At 36.8% G+C, this 24084-nt stretch overlaps 3 protein-coding genes across 3 annotated transcripts; 2 read left to right on the top strand and 1 right to left on the bottom strand.

Moving 5' to 3' along the window:
• Window positions 1-1463: 1463 nt before the first annotated feature.
• Window positions 1464-6618, bottom strand: LOC116727909 (cilia- and flagella-associated protein 100-like). The gene is made up of 12 exons (XM_032575585.1): window positions 6525-6618; window positions 6378-6436; window positions 5395-5558; window positions 5215-5295; window positions 4949-5118; window positions 4120-4201; window positions 3322-3370; window positions 3080-3225; window positions 2757-2886; window positions 2460-2662; window positions 1975-2068; window positions 1464-1690 (listed from the first exon to the last, which is right to left on the bottom strand). The coding sequence occupies exons 1-12, from the start codon at window positions 6616-6618 to the stop codon at window positions 1571-1573; spliced, it is 1392 nt and encodes a 463-aa protein (XP_032431476.1). The 3' UTR covers window positions 1464-1570.
• A 1321-nt stretch (window positions 6619-7939) lies between these two features.
• wasf3a (WASP family member 3a) lies at window positions 7940-16305 on the top strand. Its single transcript, XM_032575785.1, is given in 10 exon segments — window positions 7940-8112; window positions 9636-9795; window positions 11434-11568; window positions 11652-11805; window positions 11887-12004; window positions 12097-12281; window positions 13591-13812; window positions 15107-15365; window positions 15367-15385; window positions 15466-16305. Coding segments are annotated over 9 exon segments (1383 nt in total). The 5' UTR covers window positions 7940-8112; window positions 9636-9662; the 3' UTR covers window positions 15624-16305.
• A 617-nt stretch (window positions 16306-16922) lies between these two features.
• Window positions 16923-23167, top strand: LOC116728956 (V-type proton ATPase catalytic subunit A-like). The gene is made up of 15 exons (XM_032577313.1): window positions 16923-17055; window positions 17537-17634; window positions 17958-18086; window positions 18233-18447; window positions 18540-18677; window positions 18767-18918; window positions 19025-19187; window positions 19679-19787; window positions 20292-20414; window positions 20570-20684; window positions 20945-21008; window positions 21092-21295; window positions 21561-21655; window positions 22271-22442; window positions 22524-23167. Exons 2-15 carry the CDS (start codon window positions 17553-17555, stop codon window positions 22614-22616), a joined length of 1854 nt encoding a protein of 617 aa, XP_032433204.1. The 5' UTR covers window positions 16923-17055; window positions 17537-17552; the 3' UTR covers window positions 22617-23167.
• Window positions 23168-24084: the final 917 nt, after the last annotated feature.

The following is a 24084-nucleotide window of genomic DNA, read 5'->3' as shown; positions in this document are numbered from 1 at the left end:
TGAACAATGCTCATATACTGGTGAAAATCATTTATTCAGTTTGCTGATGTCTATCATCTAAAATCCTGATAAAGCAAACAGAGGTTTGAGTTACTCTCCTGCAAGGCGCTGAAATTTTTTTTTCAACATGTTATACATTGATATACATTAAAACATTTTTGGCAAGTGCAAACATGAAAAGAAGACCACAGTGTTAACTGATAATCCTGTGTAATTCTCAGTCTTTACTGGTAATAACTGGGAAAGGTATTGGCTGTGGTCATTATAAAATAGCACTAGAAAGCCATAATAGGAGGACAAATATCAGAAGAGGGACATTCAGTGTGTAATGGAGGGTAGAGGTGTATGTGTTAATGCCTATGTGCAGTAAGTGGATAAACTGGTTGTTGGCTACATTATGTGACACCAGCAGGGTCAATGATGATGAAAATGAGGACTGTAAGCACTGTAGCACAGGGGTTAATAGTCCTGAGCTGGCTTTGAGATTATGATGTTTTCTGTAGTATGGAAGACTCATGGGGGTAAAATGTTGTTTCCAGGTTTAATGCCAGTAAAACTCTCAGAAATAGACAATGGCTTTTAAAGTACAGCACAGAAACAGAACAGGGACTCACCATGAAACTTTGTTCAGAAATGTTCTCCCCAAGCAGTGATTTTTTTAAATTCTTCTTTTGCTTTTGATATTTTTGTAACACACTTAGCATATGTGTACCCAGGTCATGCACAGACTTGAAATGTTAACTTTTATGCCTTGCCAGATATCTAAATGCATGAACAGCCTGGGGGATGTGGTTGAGTGCATTCATTCACAGGAACTGGACATTTTTTTGAGAAACAGAGCATATGCTCATCGCAGAAACACAAATCAAGCTTTCTTACAACAAATTAAGCTTTTAAAAGTGATGTTTTAAATTATTTCAGAGTTCCCCCTGCAAGTTCCCAGAAGGAACAAAAAAAAAAAAATACTGCTCACTGTAAATTATGACTGCAAAATCCAACTGAAGTCCCATGTCCAGATCTACATTCACATAGAAACGTCTTCTCCTTGGGAACATTTTGTTAAAAAGAAAATAATTTTATCTCAAGTAGCCATATAATCTTCTAGACAAATTAGTTGCTTAAATTAATAGGTTTGATTTAATGTTACAGTTAAGTGCTTAGAAAACTGGTTTTTTATGGGTTCAGTTGAGTGAAACCTGAGACAAAATCGCTCACAATCAACAGAGAACATGAAGGTGAAATCACAAAAACAGTCATGAAATTATCCCATGTCAAATATAGTGAGAAGGTCGCAGGTTTGTTATGAATTGCATATAGAAAGAAGCTACTTGGCTATAACTGATAATCAGGGTTTCTACATATTATCATTCAAAATTGCATTACATTCTCGACTTACCTTTTCCTTTTTTTTTTTTTTTCAAATATTAAATATTCATGTTTATTCCAATTCCATGGCAGATATATCAGATTTTCAGGTCAGAACACACACAAAAAAAATGAGATAAACAAATTCCTTCCCTTTTGTTCTGTTCAGTTGCAGCACAAGAAAGAGAACCTCATATGCAAGATTTTAATCACAGTCAGTGTAGAGCTCTTCTAACGGGTCTATTTCCTCAAGAGGAGCAGGATCATCGATAACTTCTTCCTTCTTTCGGACAGGATTCCATCTTTGCATGATCTTTCTTCCAGGCTAAAAAAATAAATAAATAAAACGCTTAGTTTTTACAGTTAAAATAAATTAAATAAAACCATGTATATATTTTGGGTCGAACTGGGAGGCTTGAGAAATGTTTGTACAAAAAACAAACTGTCTGATGAGAGCAAATCAGCGGTGGAGGATAACTCTCAAAGTGTATATTTACGTTGAATGGGTTATATATAACACACTTAATACATTCTGGCATTTTGTACTATACTGATATAAACTGATTAGACAGTATCAGTGGTTGTTTTTGTCATTTTAGAGAGACTCACAACTTTCCTGATCACTCCCGAAGCTCTTCTCCTGCACTTGCTCATCTTTATTTTCTGCTTCTCTCTCTCCTCCCGGAGCTTTTCCTCATGCGCCCTGGAATAGGAAGAGGTGCCATAAGACAGACAGTTAAACTAAAGTTCACAAAAAAGATCACTTATCCTAGATGGCAATTTAGTCCTTGATATTGAAATTCTTTCTAAATTTTATTTTATTGTTTTCATTTAAAGGGTCAAGTTTCTTAACCACTTAAACTAAGATTTAACTGGTTAGGAATTTACTGGAGATCCACACCAGCCCCCCTGGTGATGCTATAAGGGTAAGAGTGTTTGGGAAATGGACACTCTTTTTGTTTTTCTATCAAATAAAATCCCAATCAAAACAGTCAAGCTTGTTGTAGTAACATTGCAAGAGAAATAGATGTTTTTGGAAGACATTGCATGTAAATCTGACTTTACAATGCTTTCCCATAGTGAGGGAAACAAACCTTATTTTCCTCTCTCCATCCTTGATTTCCCACAGTGTCTCAAACATATCTCTAGGGATTTTCTCAATTTGCTGGAGCAAGAGGTTCATACGGTGCTCAACACAGCAGAGCTTTTCCAAAGTTGCTTGATTGATAATACGACTCTCGAAGCAGCAAAGGTAAACTTCTGTTACCTTCTTACCCAGAGCTTCTAACAGTATATCCTGTGATAAACAAGAAGAGAGTTATACTTGACATTGACAGGACTTTTTTTTTTTTTTTGCAGCACTCTAAACTTCCCATGCTGATTTTTTTTACCTCGTCTTTTGTTTCTAATGAGTTATGGAGCTGAACCTGCTTTCTGAGTACGACAGCTCTCTTCTTTTCCATTTCAATTCTGCTCTCCAAGTTGCTTTCTTGCTGTGTTAGTTTCTTCTCGTCTTCTTCCCTTCACAAATAGAAAGCAGATTTTGGAGTTATGTGTCTTTCATATCTATCATCTACTTGGCATTTGGTTTAAATTTACATATCACCACATGCCGCTGAAAATTGTATGTGTCCTATGCCTCTTCTTTGAAGTGTTTTGCTATAATACTGGTATGTCTAAAATGACTCCCTAAATAAAACGTTCACATTCTCACATTTTAAGTTTGGTGGTGTCCAAGGTCTGCTCCAGTATTTTATCCATTTCAGTGGCGTTCTCTATCAGAGAAAGGATCTGGTCAGTTAACTCCGATGGTAAAACCACAACCTCAAAAGGATCAGTGAAGTAGATCTCGACTATCCTCTGCAAAGAGAAGGGGAGGAAAACCAAACTGGGTCATTGAACAATAAAAAATAGGAAGTGCTTCTGTCTTGAGCTCTGATTTAGGTTGTAAATAACCTCGTCGTCGTCACTGTCACTGTCATTAGGCACAGCTGAATCTGTTGATCTGAAAATGCAAAAGAAATCAAACTGATGAAAAAAATCTTAATATCAGTCAGAAAAAATTATAGTAAATAAGTAGTTTATAAATGGGCCTCACCCGTTGAAAGATAGGGAGGCAAAATTTTAATTATCATGCTGTGAAAACATGATCGTTTTACTTAAGCCTCCTCCTGGTTCCAATTTTGATGTTCCAATTTAAGAAAAACAATACAATATATGCTAAAATTTCTAAAATGTCTAAAAATTAGATGTCTAATATTTAGACATTTTAGATGTTTAAAAAATATATAATTCTTTTAAGAACTCAACAATAATAATATTGTAAAAATATTTTGTTCACGATTACTGATTGACACTAATTACGACCACTAATGATAATAATGGATTTTTTTGTTTAAATGAGCTGCCTTTTTTGTACTAAAACAAATATTGAAATACAATTTGAAGACCACTACTCAATCCTATACTGAATTCATTCTAATAATTAATATATATAATTTTGCTGTGCCTTTTCTGCTTTAAATTTTGCTTTTAAGTATGCCAATATCCTGTTCTTATTGAACAGCATGTGCCAGATATGAAAACTTTACAGTCAGTTTCAGTAAGGCTTTAATTTAATAATAATTAAATAATTAATTCGTTTGTTGCTTTTGATTCACAACGATGACAAATGTGACTGCATGTGCGAGATTATGGGTTAGGAGGCAGAGATCCATAATAATTTAAACAAGTTGATTAACTGTGTTAACTTACTGTGTGTCTGTCTGTGGCGTGGGCGACGTTGTCTCCCAAGGCAGGATTTTATCTGAACTGGATGTCGGAGCTGCCTCCACACCTAAATTAACATCAGATGTACAGCATTTATTTGTACGGCAAAGAAAATATAACATTGTTTGTACTTTATTCTTTACTTTACGCCTTGAAGAACATTTGATGTCTGCAGAGATTTTCATTGCTAGTTCAGGGATCCTCATAGACTTCAAATCACTATATGCACAAATAATTTTCCCAAATGTACTTGCAAAGTCAACCTTTAAGAGAACTGAGGGATACTTTTTGCTACTATTTTCGAGTCTGTTTAGCAGTGTGTATGGTATACTTGAAATTTGCCAGCGAACATTTTTTGGACAAAATTTAAAATTGTTGTGTCAGGTTCTGAAATTTGCCTTAAAAGATCAAGCTACACAAGAATCCACACATTTGTTCTTGAAGAGAAAAAATAGTTTTTTTACATCGATTGTCAGGAGTTTTTGTTCTTATTTTATATACCCACTAGATGGCGCCAATCCCTCGGTTTTTTTTTTTTACTGTTTTCCGGTGTGTGTCTTAAAAATTTGTTAGGTGTGTATAATGGACCCTCAAAATGTAATTATTTTATATTTATATTTTATTTTAAAGGATTGCTTCATTTGAACTTGAAAAACAAAAACTAGACGTATATAATATATTTACAACAAATTTGGGGAGGCTAATGTTTTCATAAGATAAGATAAGATAAATCTTTATTGTCATTGTCACAAGGACAACGAAATTCAAACACCAATAAGAAAGGTAATTAGTACAAGTGAAAAAAAAACTTTACTTTGGCTGTCTGCAGTTTCTTCAGGCTCAGTGCTGTGTTCCTCCCGAGTTTCTTTAGCTTTCAATATTTCAGCTTCCTTGGCTTCCTGCCACTCTTGAGGTGCAAGATTGAACAATACGTTTGCGTAACACTTGTGTCTATTGAGGATATTCTCAACCCTTTCAAATTCACTTCAAAGAGGAGAGACCCGATTTAGAATCGCACACGAGAGATTGCATCTGTTAAAGCAAGACTTTTGTGTTTTTTTGATCGTTTCTCATTTCTACCTTTTCGCAATCATCACTTCCTCCAAACACGTCACCAGTGTAAAACTGCTCTCCTGTTTGGACTTGATGGCATTTTCAAATCTGTTGTTGAACATTAACAATGGTCACAATTTCAGCAAAATCTTGAAAAAAAATATTGTTAAACCAACAGTACTAACCACAGATTTTTTTATTACTCACAGGTTTTTTGCATCAATGGGTTTTCTTTCAATTCGTGTGATGAACTTCCTCATGTGGTCAAGTTCTTTCTCACAGAAATGTTGATTGCATTTCACTTCTGTTTCCAGTGGCCTGATGAGTTTCTCCAGGTCAACTGTCTTTTTCTTTAAGTTTGCCAGTTCAACCTGAGGACATGGGAATGTCAGCAAAATCAGCACTTCAATATGTCTAACGACAAGCAGGAAAAGGCACAGAAATACAGAAATGGCTTAGATTGAACAACAAAACTCTTGATTGACTTAATCATTGCTGAGACCAGTTAGAAGTTGTTTTCCATTAAAGCTAGTTTTTTTTTTTTTAAATTTTGTTGCTGCCTTTAATGCGAATGTGACTAATGCATTTATTTTATAAAACTTTGAAATATCAAAACAGCTAAGACCAAAATTATGATTATTCACAAAGATGTTCTTGTAATTCTTTTTTTTTTTTTTCCTGGACTCAAAAGTTTCTATCAACATAAAACATTGTTTTTCTCTTTGTGTGTTACAGACTTTGTGAAATCACGGTTTTACATCGGAGGGAACTAAAATGCATCCAGAAATACAAAAACCTACGGTCAACAGAAAATGATTTCATCAAGTTACCGCACAGTGTCTAGATTTTCACAGAGAGTTTCAACATTTGTGTGTATTTATGTAAAACAGTGAATTGGTCTAATTTGTCATTTCATTATCTTTACTGATTAGTCAAACCAGCTGAAACAATGTGTGTATTTTGATTAGCTTGTACCAAGATATTGATATAAATCTTTCAGGTTATGTATTAGATTGATTTTGACTCCATAACATAACAGCTAAGATTTTGTTTTCATTTAAATCCCCATGGACAGTTATAATCAGGTTGGATTTAATGTTTATTCCACACGTTTTCTACTCTATTGGGCTTATCTTTTTGATTCATTTTTGAGGTTATTTTATGTTTTAATAGAAGTTTTTTTCAGTTACCCTTAGCTCTGTTTTCCTTTCTTTGTAATCTGTGAACTCAGTTCGACCTGTCAGAGAATCTTTCAAGAACAAAAGAGAGGCACGTTATTGCCGTTTCTTTGACGTACCACAGTTTACTCAGCTCTCATTTACTCTCTCTGCACTTACTTGGTAGCGTAGTCCAAAACTCTACCGCTGGTATGTTTAGTGTTGACTGTCTCCTGTCCTTTCCCAGGTACATTTCCATTATTGGATCTCTCATTTGGACTGCTGTGGTAGAAATTTTGTTTAGTCTAAAACATTAACTAATGCGTCTTCAAACAACCCTCTAAAAAGTCTATAAATATTAAAAAGGATTACAGGATTGACTTTCAAGAAAAGTACATCATTTTATGCAAACCATTTGACATAACAAAAGCACTCCTTGTTTCACCATTTAAGCCAGGGTCCATCTTAGAGCCGTTATTGCTGGATTCAGAATTGTCACAAACTGCTAAATCAATTTAGCTGAGGCCCGCCTGAAATGAAAATACATGTTAATACGAAAAGGAAAAAAAAAAGCATTCTTTTGATATCAAAATAATTCAAAGGTATTACCTACCTCCTTATATCTTTGACTTTATATCACCTGATAACCGCTGCACTGCAAAATTAACAGTTGGAGGTTTTTCAGAGGTAACCATGTGTTACCATGGCAACTGCAGTTCAACTTGAAATGTGTCTGTGCATGTTTTGTTTGTCAGTAAAATTTAGAAACTTGCATTACTGTAAATAAAAAGGTCTAATTGAAAACAAAAAGAAACAAAGAAAGATAGAAAGCAAAGGACTATTTCAGTTTTGCTGTTATTTATTATCTTTAAATAACTCATTTATCTAATATTTAACCGATATTATCAACATTCCTATTAGGTTTGTTTAATTAAGATACTACATGCATGTTTATTTTTTTATTTTATTTTTTTAAAAGGTGAAAATATACAGTTGAAATATTTTTTCAAGTTAAGAATTGTCCTTGACATCTTAGCTGGCTCATACTACCTCCTTCTACATAAAGAAGGAGGTAGTATGAGCCAGATGTGAGGAAAGGCAGACTCCTAAATCAGACTGAAAGTGTCTGGTTTCTTTATTTATCCAGGTCATCCCCATGGAGATGATAATAGACCAGATTAGAGCGACAACCTGCTGCCTATGCAAAGAGAGCAGAAAGATTTGAAGGTCCCACAATATGAAGTACTGAAGTCCAAAACTTTTATGTTTTGTATATTATATGTTAAATCGAATAATTGGTTATAACAAAGTTCTATTGCAAGCATCAGTAGATATAATAGCAGAAGCACAAGCAGATCCCAACTTAATTTCATGTGTTATGTAAAAATATTGAGTTGCTCCATGCCCTTAAATTCATAGATTGTATTACTATGCTATATAAAAACTACTAAGACAGCCTGAAATGAAGCTGGATGTAACACGGCCAGCCATGATGCCTGTGATTGGACGCTGGGAGTAAATCTACTGGGTAATCCTCTCCTGGCTCATGCTGTTATTTGGACGTAGGGATTTATTGTTAGTGAATTGTGCTGCAGAGGACTACTATTGCTGTTCACATATTGGATAGTTCCTTTGACTTGGCTGAAACAGCTCTTCCTCTGACAGTTGTTTCCTCACTTGATGACAGAAAACAGGATAAATAGCCCTTGACAATCTGGCCCATCGAGAACACTTTTCCAGGATAGAGGCAAAGGTCAGCAGTTCACCGGTAGGAAGTCTTGTTGTTTAAGAGCACCTTTGACTAAAAGTGTTCAAATAGTTAGCTAGTTGTGTATTTTTAAAAGTCAGGGAGATGTAATAATTACTAAGCTGCTTACTCAGGACAGCTTAAGAAATGTGAAAGTTTTGGGAGCTTTATAAGTAAGCTTAAAAGAAAATAAACAAGCTGGATACATTTTATATTATTCAAAATAAAATAGAATAGAATGTATTATATTATGTATATTATGTATACACATAATATAATGTATGTATATACAGTATATATATAGAGAGAGAGAGAGAAAGAGAGAGATAGATAGATAGATAGATAGATAGATAGATAGATAGATAGATAGATAGATAGATAGATAGATAGATAGATAGATAGATAGATAGATAGATAGATAGATAGATAGATAGATAGATAGATAGATAGATAGATAGATAGATAGATAGATAGATAGATAGATAGATAGATAGATAGATAGATAGATAGATAGATAGATAGATAGATAGATAAAAAATGCAAGTACAATGGAAAAAAGGGAAAATAGATGGAAACATAAAAATATAAATTATTATTATAATGTGTTTTCAGGAAAAGAGGAAGTTTGTTTCTTTGTTGACATTTTTGTGTCCAAAATCTGACACTTTTTATCTAATGAAAATCATGTTTTCAAATTCTTTTGAAAAAATCTTGCATCAATCAACCTTATTTTATTAAGAACAAACAAGAAAAATAAATATTTATTTTTGAAGTTAAAAAAATAATAATGTCTTGTCTTCCATAGATATTTATGAAATCATAAAATTATATTTCAAAAATACATAATTGTTTGAATCTGGAAAGACAAAGAAACTTTAGATTTTTCTGTTAACCTAAAAAAAAAATTTAAAATGAGAAATTTTTAGTAAGAGCTCATGGAACTGTTTAAACATTAGCATCATTGCTGATCATTTTTCTCAAGGTGCATCTATGAACCACCATGTTTGTATTCCTTATATAAGAAATGTTTGTGTGTTTAAATGCACAATATTTGTCTGACATTCGTCAAGTAAAAAGTATTAATTGTCAGAAAGCAATAACCAAATTGTAGTTGTTAGGCTCATGCGGTATACAAAACCGCACAAGTCAAAATCATTAACCTTGTTTTGACCCCACTCAAGGTTAATGGGTCAAAATGACTCAGTTGATGTTGATTAAAACTTTGAATCACTAGCAAAAAAAAAACATAGGTAATGTGCAATAAACTTGGATGCACTCATGTATTAAACATCTGACTTACATAGTTTCAAGGTCAATTTACTTACTTTAGCTTACTTATTTTTGTTTACAAATGAATAATTTCAGTGGGTGCATTTACAAGCTGCATGTACAATAAGAGATTATTGTTTGTGTTTTACTGAAGAAAAGCAAATTGTGCCAAAACAAAGTTTTTTCACAAAGAACATAAATGCTATAAATACAAAAGCTACTCTGCAGGTTTTTGTCTGGAGAGCTGATTTTTGCCTCCTTTCCATCCCCACCAGGCAGTCGTTGAGATGTGAGAAGGGATTATGCCTCTGATCAAGAGAAACATTGAGCCTCGTCACCTGTGCCAAGGTGCAGTGCCTGATGGGATTGGCAACGAACTGGAATGTGTGACAAATAACTCGCTATCTGCCATCATCCGTCAGCTCAGCTGTCTGAGTAAGGTCCCAGATGTTAACAATATCTGTTCAGAGGCCATCTTAACCTTGAATTAGTGGATTTCCAGGAGTGTTTATGTCTCATAAACACGACCTGGAACTTCTAATCAATGAATGACTTTAATGTGTTTGCATACACGTTCCAAACACACAGGAAAACTACATACATTATAGTTTATAGCCCACACATTACATTCACAAGTAATGTACCATCTTCCTGTATTTATATACATTGCTCTGAGTAGCAATAAAAGCTAAAAATGCAGAATATCATAGACTGTTGTCCAACAGGATGCAAAATAAAATTTGCAATTTCCTGATGACTCGTATTGGATGTAACTCAAAGTATGTAGCAGACAGATTGTTCTCAAGTAAGGCTAGCACTACCTAGCTAGTGGCTACTTTTTACTAGAGTAAAAGTAAAAAATAGCCACCCAAGAAATTACTCAAGTATAAGAGCAAAAAGGTATTTGGTAAAAAGTATACTAAAATACAGAGTAACTGATCAAATTATCAATCATTTAATATTTCAAAATTACATAATCAGACAGACCAAAATACAAAGGGAACATTTTGATATTTTAAGGACAATAAATGACAATAATTCATATACCATAAGTAACAAAAAAAATAAAATCAGCAAAAATGTTGTTTTCTAAATCAATTTCTTTCCATAAAAAACTTATGAAACTTTAACAGAAACTGCAGGTGTGTGTCTGGTGCATTTTTGGTTAAAACATGTTTGTTTTTCATTCAGTGGGTAGAGAATCTAGAAATTTTTCTCAAGTAAGAGTAATGATGTGTCATGAAAATTACTTAAGTAAAAGTAAAAGGTACGATGTAATAAAAATATTCTTAAAAGTACAATTTTTCAAAAGAGCCACTCAAGTAGATGTAATTGAATAAATATAACTAGTTATCACCCAATCTATGGTAGCAGGGACATTTTGCTGCTGTGAGGGTTGCCTCTTTGCAATATGACGGATTAAGAAAGAAAAATTTAAACAGAGCAAATTCTCTCATGGACATCTGCAACATGGCTTGCCTGATCACAGCGTGTGCGTGTGTGTAGGGGTGTTTCTGTGTGTGGGGATTAAGTGAAGTAACTCAGGCTTAGAGCTTACCGTAAAGCTCTGTCCAACAGGCAAAGATGGAGAGTAGGTGGGTGGAGACCTAAACACTGACAGTCTAAGGATAGCTTTCACACTAAGTGCTTTGGAGGTGTGGTAGTGGAAGCATGCAAACAGCCCACAGAGCACGACACAGTTTGCATAAGGAGTAACTCAATACCTTTTCCTTCAATTCAATTCACATTCTAAATTACTGTATTGATCCCAAAGGTGAATTAAACATCTTTCTAAATCAATTAATTCAAGGTTCTTCAAAGAGTTGTTGTAGACTGGTGATGGCTGTGGGCAGGAAGGATCTCTTGTAGCTGTATTGTCTGTATTACAGTAAATTTGAAGAGGCCTTGAACTGAAGAGTCCATGACAGTGTCAGGTAGAGGATGCTCAGGGTTGCCCAAAGTTTTACTTTGTGTCATTGCAGCGTATTGACTCTGTAAAGTTGTATTTTCGTTCTTTTTCATTATTTATTGAAGTGAGAGTTTGTTTTGCCTCTCCTTGTGTTTCTGTTGCAGGTAAGCATGCAGAAAACGTGTTTGGGGAGCTTTTTAACGAGGCCAACACATTTTACAGTCGTGCAAATTCTCTCCAGGACCGTATTGACCGCTTAGCAGTCAAAGTCACCCAACTGGACTCCAGCGTGGAGGAAGGTCAGCTCACTGAAAACCTACACTTTTTTTCTACTATCATTGATTTTTAACAGACTTCTATCTCTGCTCTTGCTGCTCCACAGTGTCTCTTCAGGACATAAACATGAGGAAGGCCTATCGAGGCACTGCGGTCCAGGACCAGGAGGTTCTGTCCAAAGGCAGCACTCCCAGCTCAGTTGCTGAAATGCATGAGGGTTGTGACAGGCCTCCCCCTCTTGGTGCCCTCACAGCTTACAGGTTCTGCATGTGTTCTACATCAACCATCAGTTCACTTCATATTTTCCGTCTTTGCAAAGTGTTTTATTTGATACAATACAGGGAGGACTCCACTGACGCAATGAAATTCTACTCGGACCCATCATACTTTTTTGATCTTTGGAAGGAGAAGATGCTCCAGGACACCGAGGACAAGAGGAAAGAAAGGCGAAGGCAAAGGGTAACAGCGCAGCCTTGTTTAGAGCTCTGTTTACTGTGTTTTATGTTTTGAGTAAATATTCACTCCGTTGTCTTTAAATTTCTCTTTCACAGGAACAGAAGAGAAGTATGGAGAGCAGCACCCTCCAGCGGGAGGTGAAGAAGGTGAGGAAGGCTCGAAACCGCAGACAAGAGTGGAACATAATGGCTTTCGATAAAGAGCTTCGTCCAGATCACCGCCATCCAAAAACTCTTCGACGAGGAGCGTCGTCAGAAGGCTCTCTCTCTCCTGATGGCAGGCAAGGGTTTCCCTTTCCTTCCTTTTTTCAAACAAGTTTGTGATTAAGAAAAAAATAATATTTTTGCATCTACTCATGTAATTTTGGTGTTGGTTGTGTTCAGTTTTCTGTGTTGTGTAATTGTATCTTAAAGATTAAGATGCAGATTTGTTGATGTTATAATTTAAAGAATAGTACACCTAACTTTTGAAACTCAAACTGTTACTTTCCTTTCGTTCTGAATCCTTTCAGGGCTGATGAAATACATTTGAAAGAATTTACAAGATGAGATGCTGCAAGTGTGAAAAATCAAATGTGATTCCAATTATTATTATGTCATTTTACATTGTGCCAAATGTTTCTTGTTGCAGAGGCTTTTTATAAATGACAAATGATGTTTTTCATCCTGAAAAAAAACGTTTAGTTTTTTTTTTATTATGAAATATTTATATTACCAGAGTATGCACTGTTACCTTAAATGCAGGCATGAAAACCAGTTTTGATTTCTCTCAGGCAATCCTTTCCCTTTATTTTGCACGAATTAAATGTTTTCGAAAGGCTTCTGAACCCATGCAATAAATCCCTCATCAGAATCAGATCTGTATTTAATATAGCACCTCACTTAGGATGGGATTTCAATCTTGTTTCTTTTGCGTAGGGATTTCACCAGATTTATTCAGTGATTTATTGGGATTATATCATTCAAGGGAGAGTACATATCTATCTATCTATCTATCTATATATACAGTATATATATATATATGACAGATCAATAAACTGTCATTTCTAATGAACATTTAACACTAGAACTGGAAGACATTTTAAATGTCCAGAATAAATAAAACACCTGAAGCAACAAACGAAGTGTAAACCAATATTGCTGTTCAAAAAAGGGAATGCACCAGACTGAAACCTTATGTCGTCCAGTCTTTGGTAGAAAGAGTGACAGACATGAGAATAGCAGTCATGCAAATGGAAAATTATTGAGCAGTATTCAATTTACCATGATAATTTATTGCTTTTTGTGACAGGCTTAGTTTTCACTACTCTAAATGTTTACTATCACTTAAATCCATTCCAAAAAACCATTCATGTTGACGTTGTAGGATTTGTTAAATAAATGTTCACTTTTATTTCAGAAAGTGAAAAATTCCAGAAATGCAAAGTGAAACTGGATATTTTCCAACGCACATCCTCTGCAGCATGTTTGCTTTTTCATCCCTTCTGTTTTGAGCTTGTGATATGGCATTTTGGGCGGAAAAAAGAGGGACCATCTGGATATGCGAAGGCATCTGCATCATAATCTGCCTCACTGTCATTGTTTATCCAGGCCTGACCTTCTGGACTACCCAATCCCTCCAGTACCTGCTCACGCTGTTTGCAACTATGCCATGTCCCCTGATTACATCCCAGGAAACGCACATCCCTCACCACCTGTGGAGCACGAATACCACAGCATCGATGTCAACTACAAGAGAGTAACTTATGCTGCAGCAGAGCCCCGTGTTGCACACAGATTAAATGGTTCTGCACGTCTGGCTGCAGACTGCAAGTACGTATTGTGCTGTTCAGGAGCTAGACACGCTCATCATCAGCATGAATGTCAGATTAATTTGTTGAATGTCAGATTAACAAAATTTATCAGACATGCAAAACAAACTGTTTGGAAAGGAGTAGGTAAACGTGAAAACATACTATTTCCAGCTCATATTTTCACATTGTTCTCTGATATCCTGGCAGGTTTTTTGTGGTGGATGAATTCATCCTACAGAGGTTTGTGGTAGTGTGCATTCAGGCAATGGCAAACATGTCAAGTTGAGATCAGGGCCATTCCAAAAGTTTAATGTGTGCATACTATGTCCATCCTTAAATTTGTTTTGATGTGTGTTTGGTATTATTTTATAAAACAGTGATTTGGGTGCAGATTTCTCAGTTTAGCTGTTGATTTGAGGTTAACTTGCCACATGTAGATATACATTCCTCTCCTTCAATATTCCACAATGCACCACTACAGCTCGAAATGTAACATAACCCTCAGCATGTTACTGCCAACTCCTTGTTTTACTGCGGGTAAAGTATTTTTACCTTTTAATGCTTCACTTGTCAGTCTTTTTCTCATTTGACAAAGAAACTGATTTTGAGCAAATATATTAACTTATTCATGTGGGCAGGTGTAAATGCCAGCTAACTTTGAAAGTGATGATTTTCGAGTGGGAGCTTTTTTTTTCCCACAAATAACGTCAAAAGCTTGTTTCGTTTTGGATAGTGACTCTTGTGTTCAGGTAATGATGGGCTTGAGCTATTGATTATTATTATTATTACTACTTTTATGTGTCTCACCCAGATACAGTCCACTATCACCTGGGTTGTTTTTAAATAACTGAACCAAGTCCTTTTAATCTTAGGGTGATGAGTTGGGTTCCACCAAACGGCACCTCAGATGAGTAGCTTAAAAGCAAGCTTCTGGAATAGCTTGAAAATGCAAGGAGTGGAAATAAAACAGTTTAAATAAATGTACTTCTCTTATCAGAAATGGTAAAAAAAAAAAATCCAATCTTATTATATTTTGTTAGTGGGTTTAAGAAATGATCCACAATAAATTAAAACATGCCTCCCCAATTTATATATAAATATCACCAACGTTGTTGTTTTGAATTATCAGACAACTCTGAAAAACATTTATCAAAATAAACTAGCTTAAAGCACCAAATTAATATGACATTCATGCCCGCAAAGAGTGTATGTGAGCTTCCAACTGATTGCCCCCAAAATAAGCTAGTTTCAAAATGTAACTTCATATTGCTGAGGTTTGTGGCACTAATTTTAATCTTCCTACTGTTGAACAGCTCCGTTCCCCCTCCTCCTCTCCAAGGCCCACCCATCCCATCCGCCCAGACTGCATTTGGCTTTCCACCACCACCACTGAATAATGGAGCTGTGCACATAGGACCAGGGTACCCACTCCCTCCGGTACCTCCTCCGGGGCCACATATGGCACCTCCACCTCCGGGTCCCCCTCCTCCACCTCTGCCTCCCCCTGCCGCGCCCTCACACCCACTGAGACACAAAGAAACCAAACCGGTTAAAGATGCCAGAAGTGATCTGCTTGTCTGCCATTCGGATGGGTGAGCATGGCTTCTCTGATATCATTTTGTGAAAAAGGTTTGCTGATTTAAGGTGTGTTAATGTTTTCTTCTATTATTAGGCATCCAGCTGAAGAAAGTTCAAGAGCAGCAAGAGCAGCAGAACAAGAGGGAGCCGGTGGGGAACGACGTGGCCACCATCCTGTCCCGACGAATTGCAGTTGAATACAGTGATTCTGAGGATGATTCTGAGTTTGAAGAAAATGACTGGTCAGATTGACCTTGCATAAGCTGAAGCACGTGACTGATATGTACTTTTAGGGAACCCTCTAAAAAATGGAAATTGAATTGTGCTTGAACTTGTTTGGCTCCATCTAGTGTGTAGACAGGGCCATTTTATCTCATGTGCAAATACATGCTTATTTTGCACCTCTAGCAAAATGCATGAATTAGATGAATATTTACATCCTCTACATGTACAAAACAAAATTATGTGTGTTTGATAGCTTAAAAAATTGTTTTGTCTTTATTCCAGTAATGTCCTCTAAATGCAAAACTGATAAATCAAAAACTTATCTTGTCAATGAGAATTATAAGTTTATAATCATCAGAGCCATTTTTTTAACTAAATAAATTCTGAAAATCCTCTGCAGGACAGTAAAGACCAATATAAATAATACATGCCATGTCTGGCTGTCATCCATGTCGTTCTAAGGTGTCATGGTCTCTGTTTGTGCCACAGCCTGGGTAACAGGAAACTGAACACTTGTACAGACCAGAGGCACTGTCGATGTTACAAGTTGAAGTGTGTGTGGGATCAAATCCATCTAAAATTTTACAGAAATAATTGTTTATATGTTCATTATTGTATGTATGAAATATATCGCCCTATTGTTCACAACTGTTAAATGTTTCTGCCCATATTTGTTCTGAAGTGTTTTGAAAAAATAATTAAATACCAATAAATATTTTATAAAAGTCTTTATGAGAATTTCTTTTCCTTCACTTCATCTTTCTCTACCCTGGTTTCTCTCTCTTTTTGGCCCTCCCAAAAATTAAGCAGCTTTATATTGATTATTATTATTATTATTATTATATTATTATTATTATTATTATGTATCTCACTCAGATCAATTTTTACACTAGCTTTTTTTAATGAATGTAGATTTTATTTAGTTTCTCTTTCTGTGTAGTTTTAACACTTAACAGGATTTTAAAATCTATTTTATTTATATTTTATGCTAACATTTGTGTGTCACCTTCTCATGATCAATACGAAACCGTTTCCTCACGTCCTTAAATAAACATTACATCTTTTAAATGCACACTTTTCTTTTTTTGTTTTTTTCGTTTGTTTTTTCTTTTTCTTTACTCTGTTCTTCAGCTCATTACGTTTTTTAATTGAATATCATTTACAGGCACTGTAAGTCATGTGCGTTTTCACTTCTGTCCAGCAGAGGTCAGTAATGCGTCTGTGATACATGAGTGGAAAGACGGAAGTTCACCGGGTGGGAAACTGTTTTTCTTCAGACGCCATAATGGCTCAAGACGCAGCCAGTACTATTGGAGGAAATGTGAAGCTGCTTGAGCCAAAATGGAGACGTTTTCTTCCCGTGACAGCCCGGTGCTTTGCAGGTGATTAGCACAGGGAAGCTCCTCCTTATCCTGCGACAGTAGAGACAAACCTGGGCACAACTTCATATCAGTTTAAGGTAATATTCACATATTGACGTTATTTGGTGTGAGTTTCACAGATATGTTCTGTCTTTCGTCAAAGCGTTGTGTGATGTGGTACCCCAACCCTGTGTGAATTAGTTTTACCTGAGTATCAGTGGCTGTGATGAGTGTCGGGACTCTGCTAGCTTGTCACCTGACTCGTTCACGCACAAATCAGCTTTGAAGTCAAAACATGAGACAGCCAGTCTGTCCTTTCAGGCTTGTTTGTGATCTGCTTAACTTGTCTACTCGTTTTTCAGACACCCTAAAAAGTTTAGAAGTTGCAATCCTTCTGCTATTCTGTACTATAAGTAAAAAAAAAAACTGAAACAAGTGATCAGATCCTGTGTAACTTAAGCCTCTCCGTACTCAGCGATGACTTTCATTACTCTTAAATGATGTAACGGTTTTATCTGCCTGATTGTGTCACATTAAATAAACTTTGCCAACTCTTGACCTCCCCGGGTTTCTTTGCAGGACGTAAATTAAAACTATGGACACGTCAAAGCTTCCTAAGATCCAGGATGAGGAGAGAGAAAGCCAGTTTGGATATGTTCATGGAGTTTCAGGACCAGGTCTGCCCAACTTTTCAAACACGATTACAGTGGTGTCATAAAGAGTAGCTGTGTTTTGTCTAATAATTCTGCTACAAGTTATTTATCAAAAGCAAATGTAATAACGAGGCTTAAACAATCCCTTTAATTATGACCATAAAACGGTTGGACTTTAATCCAATGATCAGTTTGATTAGTTTGGGTTTTTTGTGTTATTTAAAATAGACAAACTTAAGCGGCATTCAGGTAGATGTAGAACATAGAAATAATTGTAAAAAATGTTTTGTTCTTTAGTGAGTATTTTTTTGTTTTGTTTTTTTCATTCCTGCTTCTGCCACTGACAGTGGTGACGGCCACTGCCATGGCTGGAGCTGCCATGTATGAGCTGGTTCGTGTCGGCCACAGCGAGCTGGTTGGAGAAATCATTCGTTTAGAGGGTGACATGGCGACCATCCAGGTGTATGAAGAGACGTGTATCCTTTCTACTGCCACAAAAACCTTCCATTACATTAAATGCCACTGGTCAAGTTGTTTTTAATAAGGAACATAATGTTAAAAGCATCTTGTGATCACCTTGGCTTTGTGCGTGTGTTTGTTTTCCCCTAACTTTATGCTCCAGCTGGTGTGTCTGTCGGTGACCCAGTCCTCCGAACGGGGAAACCCCTTTCCGTAGAGCTGGGGCCGGGAATTATGGGCTCCATCTTTGACGGTATCCAACGTCCACTAAAAGACATTAATGACCTCACTCAAAGTATCTACATCCCACGAGGAGTAAATATCGGCGCTCTTAACAGAGACATCAAATGGGAGTTTTCTCCCGGCCAGAGCCTTCGGGTGGGAAATCTCCCATTACTACTTTGGATTTAATGACTATTTCTCAACTAGTCTGAGTCATTTTCTTTGTTTTTTTCTTTCCCCGGCTATAGGTTGGCAGTCACATCACAGGCGGAGATATTTACGGGACTGTGTTTGAAAACTCCTTAATTAAGCACAAACTCCTGCTTCCACCTCGAAACAGAGGCACCGTCACCTACCTGGCTCCACCTGGGAACTACGACCTTTCTGTGAGCGCTGCTCATAAAGCTGAATACGCTACAGAGTTTTGAAACAAATGATGTATTGGTTTCCGTTTGATCTTCTTTTTTGAGTGCAGGATGTTGTTTTGGAGCTTGAATTTGAAGGAGTAAAGGAGAAGTTTACCATGGTCCAGGTGTGGCCAGTACGACAAATTCGTCCGGTAACAGAGAAATTACCTGCCAATCATCCACTGCTGACTGGCCAGAGAGTTCTTGATGCACTTTTCCCGTGAGTGCTTCTTTGGATGTTGAATTATGTGTTTAATCACATTAATTAGTTTCATAAATATTTATTTGTCAACTGTTTAAACCTCCATGATTTTAACTTTCTATAGATGTGTACAAGGTGGCACAACTGCTATACCTGGAGCCTTCGGGTGCGGAAAGACCGTGATCTCGCAGTCGCTGTCAAAGTACTCCAACAGTGACGTCATCATCTATGTGGGCTGTGGAGAACGTGGCAATGAAATGTCTGAAGTGCTGCGGGATTTCCCAGAGGTCGGTGGAGCAACTTTTACGCTTTAATGTGCAATTTCTGTGACTGGAACACTTTTTAGACTTTTTAAACTCAGAAAAATGTGCCACTTTTAGTTTTCAGTAGCTGCATTAGGCATTTATGGCATTTATTTTTGTTTGTTTTGTGGTTTTTATCTTTTCGCCTTAAATTTGAGATTCTACAGACAAAGAATAATAAGCAAACTGTCACTGGGTTGAATATAAAAAAAAAAGCAACTATATTTGTTATGATTTGCTGAACTTTATGGCCACGATACTGCGAGATATATGAAGTAACACTGCATCACCAAAAACAAATGATGGGTTTGTGGGGAAAGACCAAGTTGGGGATGTCCTAGCGAGAGTCCAGAACTAAATATGATAGAACACATGTTGAGTTTCCTATAGTCGGCTGTGGATCAGAAATGTCCTTCCTTACGTCATGTTGAGACGACATAAACTGATGTAATGTTACTGTTTCCTTTGCTCAACAGCTTACAATGGAAGTTGATGGCAAAGTTGAGAGCATCATGAAGAGAACAGCGCTGGTTGCAAACACGTCCAACATGCCTGTGGCCGCTCGAGAGGCTTCCATCTATACAGGTGTGTGCATGTTGGCTCCAAAACAAGTCCTTGTGCAGGGAGTGTTTGAAGCTGGTAGGAGAGTTTTATCGTTAATAAAATAAGTCTTTAACGACTTGAGCTAAAAGGCCATGCAGGAAGGAAGAAGCCACCACTTCAAAAGCAATATCATAATTTACAAATGCTCTCACAGACAAGGACCTTACATTTTGAACACATATCTTGTATACTTATAAAACATAAACTGAAGAGTTTGACCATTATGATTGTTACATTTGGAGAACAGTAGGAGAAAGTTTTGCTTGTGAATAAATACGTAAAACCCTTCACCCAAGTTGTACAGTTTTAAGTTAATCATAAACATTCGGATAATATAATATTCAAAATCAGATAGTGATATCTTGTAAGCATGTTTCTTTTTTTTATAATTCAAATATACAGATATTGTCTAAAAAGTGTTTTGTGGTTCATGGTTAGTAGACCAAACACCCATTAGATTTAATAATATTGTTCATAACTCTGCAGGGATCACGCTGTCTGAGTACTTCAGAGATATGGGCTACAATGTGAGCATGATGGCCGACTCAACGTCCCGATGGGCCGAGGCGCTGAGAGAAATTTCTGGAAGACTGGCTGAAATGCCTGCAGGTGAGTTCACTGGTCATATGGTATTTATTTACTTACATGTGCAGAGACAGTCTGTCCAACATAGATAACCAATGACCAGAAAAAAAAATCTAGCATTGCCTTTATCTTTAAAGAGCTGCTAAAAACACTGATGATGTGAATGCTCCTGCTCTCAGACAGTGGCTATCCTGCCTATCTGGGCGCCAGGCTGGCTTCCTTCTACGAGCGCGCTGGACGTGTGAAGTGCCTGGGAAATCCAGAGAGAGAAGGCAGCGTCAGCATCGTTGGAGCGTCAGTCGATGTTTCTGTTGTTCTTGTTTTTCATATGTTTTTTTACTTACTTATTGACCCCAACTGGAATCAGTTCTGATTCATGTTAGATTGTTAGAAGCACATTTTCTTTTCAGAAATTTTGTTAAAAGGAGCGTTTAACATCATGACTGTAATGATCATCTTTACCTCTAGTTTTTTATTGAGTTGATATAAAGTCTTGATCTGCATTGTATCAGTTATCAGACTGACTCTTGTTTTAATTTGGTGATTCCTGTTAGTGTGTCGCCCCCTGGTGGAGACTTCTCAGATCCAGTCACTTCAGCCACATTGGGAATAGTTCAGGTATCCTGCTGGTTATGGTGCCTCAGTCGTGGATCCTCCTCCTTTTGATTCAACGTGTGTGAGACGTTATTTGTTCTTCCCAGGTCTTCTGGGGTTTGGACAAGAAGCTGGCTCAGAGAAAGCACTTCCCTTCAGTAAACTGGCTAATCAGCTACAGCAAGTACACGCGAGCACTGGATGAATATTATGACAAACACTTTCCAGAGTTTGTCCCACTTCGTACAAAAGCGAAGGAGATTCTGCAGGAGGAGGAGGACTTGGCTGAAATCGTGCAGCTTGTAGGCAAGGTAAGGACGACCAAGAGGGTAGAACATGTGACCAAATCTCAGATTAAAAACTGTTGATCATTTATGAATTGCTGCTTTTGTGGTAAGGGAAGCAATACATCATCTCTTTCGTGCAATTATTACATGTGACTGATGGGTTAGTACACAGTGACTAAACAGTGAGCGTGATCTGATCCTGTGGGTTTTTTATTCTGACCAACATTGGGTCAGCTGATGGCTGCTGACAGTGTGAATGTAACAAGCACAGATCTTGTTTTGTTTGCAGGCTTCTCTCGCTGAGACTGATAAAATCACTCTGGAAGTAGCTAAGCTCATAAAGGATGACTTCCTGCAGCAGAATGGCTACACCCCCTATGACAGGTGAGAACGCCTACTAGTTTTATTTATTTTTAAAATCTTAACTTAACTATGGGTACTTATTTTGCCATACATATACCTGGGGTGGCATACCTTCGTCTTTTTTTCCAAGTTGAATACATTTCTGAACAACTTGCATGATGTAAATCACCTTTAGTCTCAGTAAGTTATTTCCAATGAGTGCCATACTTTTTCTGTGCTTCTAAATTTGATTACAGTTGCTTACTTTTTATTTTTAAACATATTACATATTATATTATATGTTTTATCAGCTTCTAATGATACACAGATGCTGATCAAATCAGGGCTAAAAACCCTCCTTGGATTAATAATAAAGGGAACATTGACCAATATATATTTGATGATGATTATTCTTGATGATTTTGGTCATGGCATTTGACTAAATAAAATGTTTACTGCTTGTTTCATACTTGATAACTGTATAATTTTTTTATTATATAAAGCACTTTGAACTGCCTTGTTGCTGATTTGTGCTATACAAATAAACTGATAAATTGATCAGCTTGGAAACGACGGGAACAAGTCTGTGAATGTTTCCTTCATGTGATTATTACATAACTGATAAGGTTCACACATTCCTCCGTCCTCCACACGCAGGTTCTGCCCCTTTTACAAAACCGTTGGCATCCTCTCAAACATGATTGCGTTCTACGACATGGCCCGACACGCAGTGGAGTCCACGGCTCAGAGCGACAACCGGATCACCTGGGCCATGATCCGAGAGCACATGGGAGAGATCCTATACAGGGTCAGCTCCATGAAGTTCAAGGTACATTTAGTTTTGGTTTGATTTGTTATGTATTTTAGGAATTTACATTGGGAAAATGAAGTTGTTGTGTGTCTTCCTCAGGACCCTGTCAAAGATGGAGAAGCTAAGATCAGGGCAGAATATGCCCAGCTACTGGAGGACATGCAGAATGCCTTCCGGACCCTCGAGGAATGAGCCTCCAGTTTCTTGTCTCTACACCAAAGTAGCCGAAGCATATAGTCCAGAATCGTTGGCCCGTGTTGTGTTTGTCCTCCTCATTTGTGTGAACATTCTCTCTGTGTTTACATCACCTCAAACATTCCAGGACTATCATACATTTTCATCTCGTTTTGGACTTTGGGATTTTATTTGATTTAAAACCTGCTGCTGGAACATTTGCTGTGTTCTGTGGAGACTTTCAAGCCTGCTTTTGGCCAAAGGTTAAAACCTGGGGGCTTTGATCAGCAGTTGCACTTGTATCAGAGTGAAAATGAAGATGTCTCTTTTTTTTCTTGAAATGATAAACGGTGCAGATTTTTAAAAACTCAATTTAAACCATGCAGATGAATAAAGGGACAGAGTATTCAGGGTGCAGTCAGTTGGGTTTAATCTTTTTTGCCTCCTACCTCTTGAGGGTGATTGTGATGTTTACTCTACACTTGCTATAAATATGTAAAAATGAATAATGAAATAATCTTTTAGTTTGTGTTTAAACAAATGGTACTTTAAAATAAATACCAAAAAAAATACCTCAAAGTTTGACTTTGAAGTGAGATTTTTTTATCACATTCTCTGAGTTTTTGAGAAATGGGATCAGGTCGTGGGTTACAATCATTGAGGGATCCAACATCCTCACCTCCCCAGAAAAGTTTTCTTCCATGTTGTTGGTGAGAGACGGCATTGTGATCATGTCTCAAGTTAATTTGTGAGACTGCAGGATGCCTGGAATACTTTTAAGTTGAATTTGTTCTCATTACAGGTCAAACTCCACCAGCCATAACCCCAATCCTGCTTTTGTTTAGTGAACATAATCTCAAGATATAAGATGGCTGGGATGTTTTGCATTTTCAGTTTCTTTAAATCTGTAGTCATAGTTCACCAACTAAAACAGCTGCAACTGATTCACTGATTCCTTTGAGTCACCCTTTGTCTCAAGTAGCCTCTTGTTTATGAGGGATGGAGGGAGAGACTGATGGAGCAATTTTGGTGCTAACTCCAGCCTGATAGGGATAAAGAAAGAGCTGATCTAGAAAGTTCTCTGTTTACCTTTATATCAACACTGCAATCCTCACTTTTGGTCTTGTGATGTAGCTCATTGACTGAAAGACTGGATGCTACTGGGTCACTACATTTCCCTCCTGTGTATGTTTAACCTCACAATTAAGTTTTGTTTGTCACGTTCCAGTTAATATCAATATTAAGTAGTTGTAAGAAGGAGGAGGTTGTAATTAATAATATTACCACCTTGTTTTTCCAGACAAGTTCAAACTTCCCATTTTGTAGTTTTTGGGATCAAATACATATTGCAGATCTTCCCACTAGGTGGCGTACACACAGTTTTTATATCTAAGTGACTTGAGAAATCCTCCACGGGTAGCTTAACACATTAAGAACTCGCTTTTCACATGCATTTGTTTAAAATAGGCCAAAATAGGTTTGATGA

Source organism: Xiphophorus hellerii, chromosome 11, assembly GCF_003331165.1.
Source record: "Xiphophorus hellerii strain 12219 chromosome 11, Xiphophorus_hellerii-4.1, whole genome shotgun sequence".
NCBI lineage: Eukaryota > Metazoa > Chordata > Actinopteri > Cyprinodontiformes > Poeciliidae > Xiphophorus > Xiphophorus hellerii.
Note: the sequence above shows the minus strand (reverse complement) of the source record. Positions and strands in the feature narration are given on the sequence as shown.

Coding starts and splice junctions, on each gene's coding strand:
- LOC116728956 (XM_032577313.1), top strand. CDS start 17,553: ATGGACACGTCAAAGCTTCCTAAGATCCAGGATGAGGAGAGAGAAAGC. Junction 18,448..18,539: donor CTCCCGGCCAGAGCCTTCGG/GTGGGAAATCTC, acceptor CCCCGGCTATAG/GTTGGCAGTCACATCACAGG. Junction 21,656..22,270: donor GGCTACACCCCCTATGACAG/GTGAGAACGCCT, acceptor CTCCACACGCAG/GTTCTGCCCCTTTTACAAAA.
- LOC116727909 (XM_032575585.1), bottom strand. CDS start 6,618: ATGAGAGATCCAATAATGGAAATGTACCTGGGAAAGGACAGGAGACAG. Junction 6,437..6,524: donor GTTTTGGACTACGCTACCAA/GTAAGTGCAGAG, acceptor TGTTCTTGAAAG/ATTCTCTGACAGGTCGAACT. Junction 3,371..4,119: donor ACGCCACAGACAGACACACA/GTAAGTTAACAC, acceptor TTGCATTTTCAG/ATCAACAGATTCAGCTGTGC.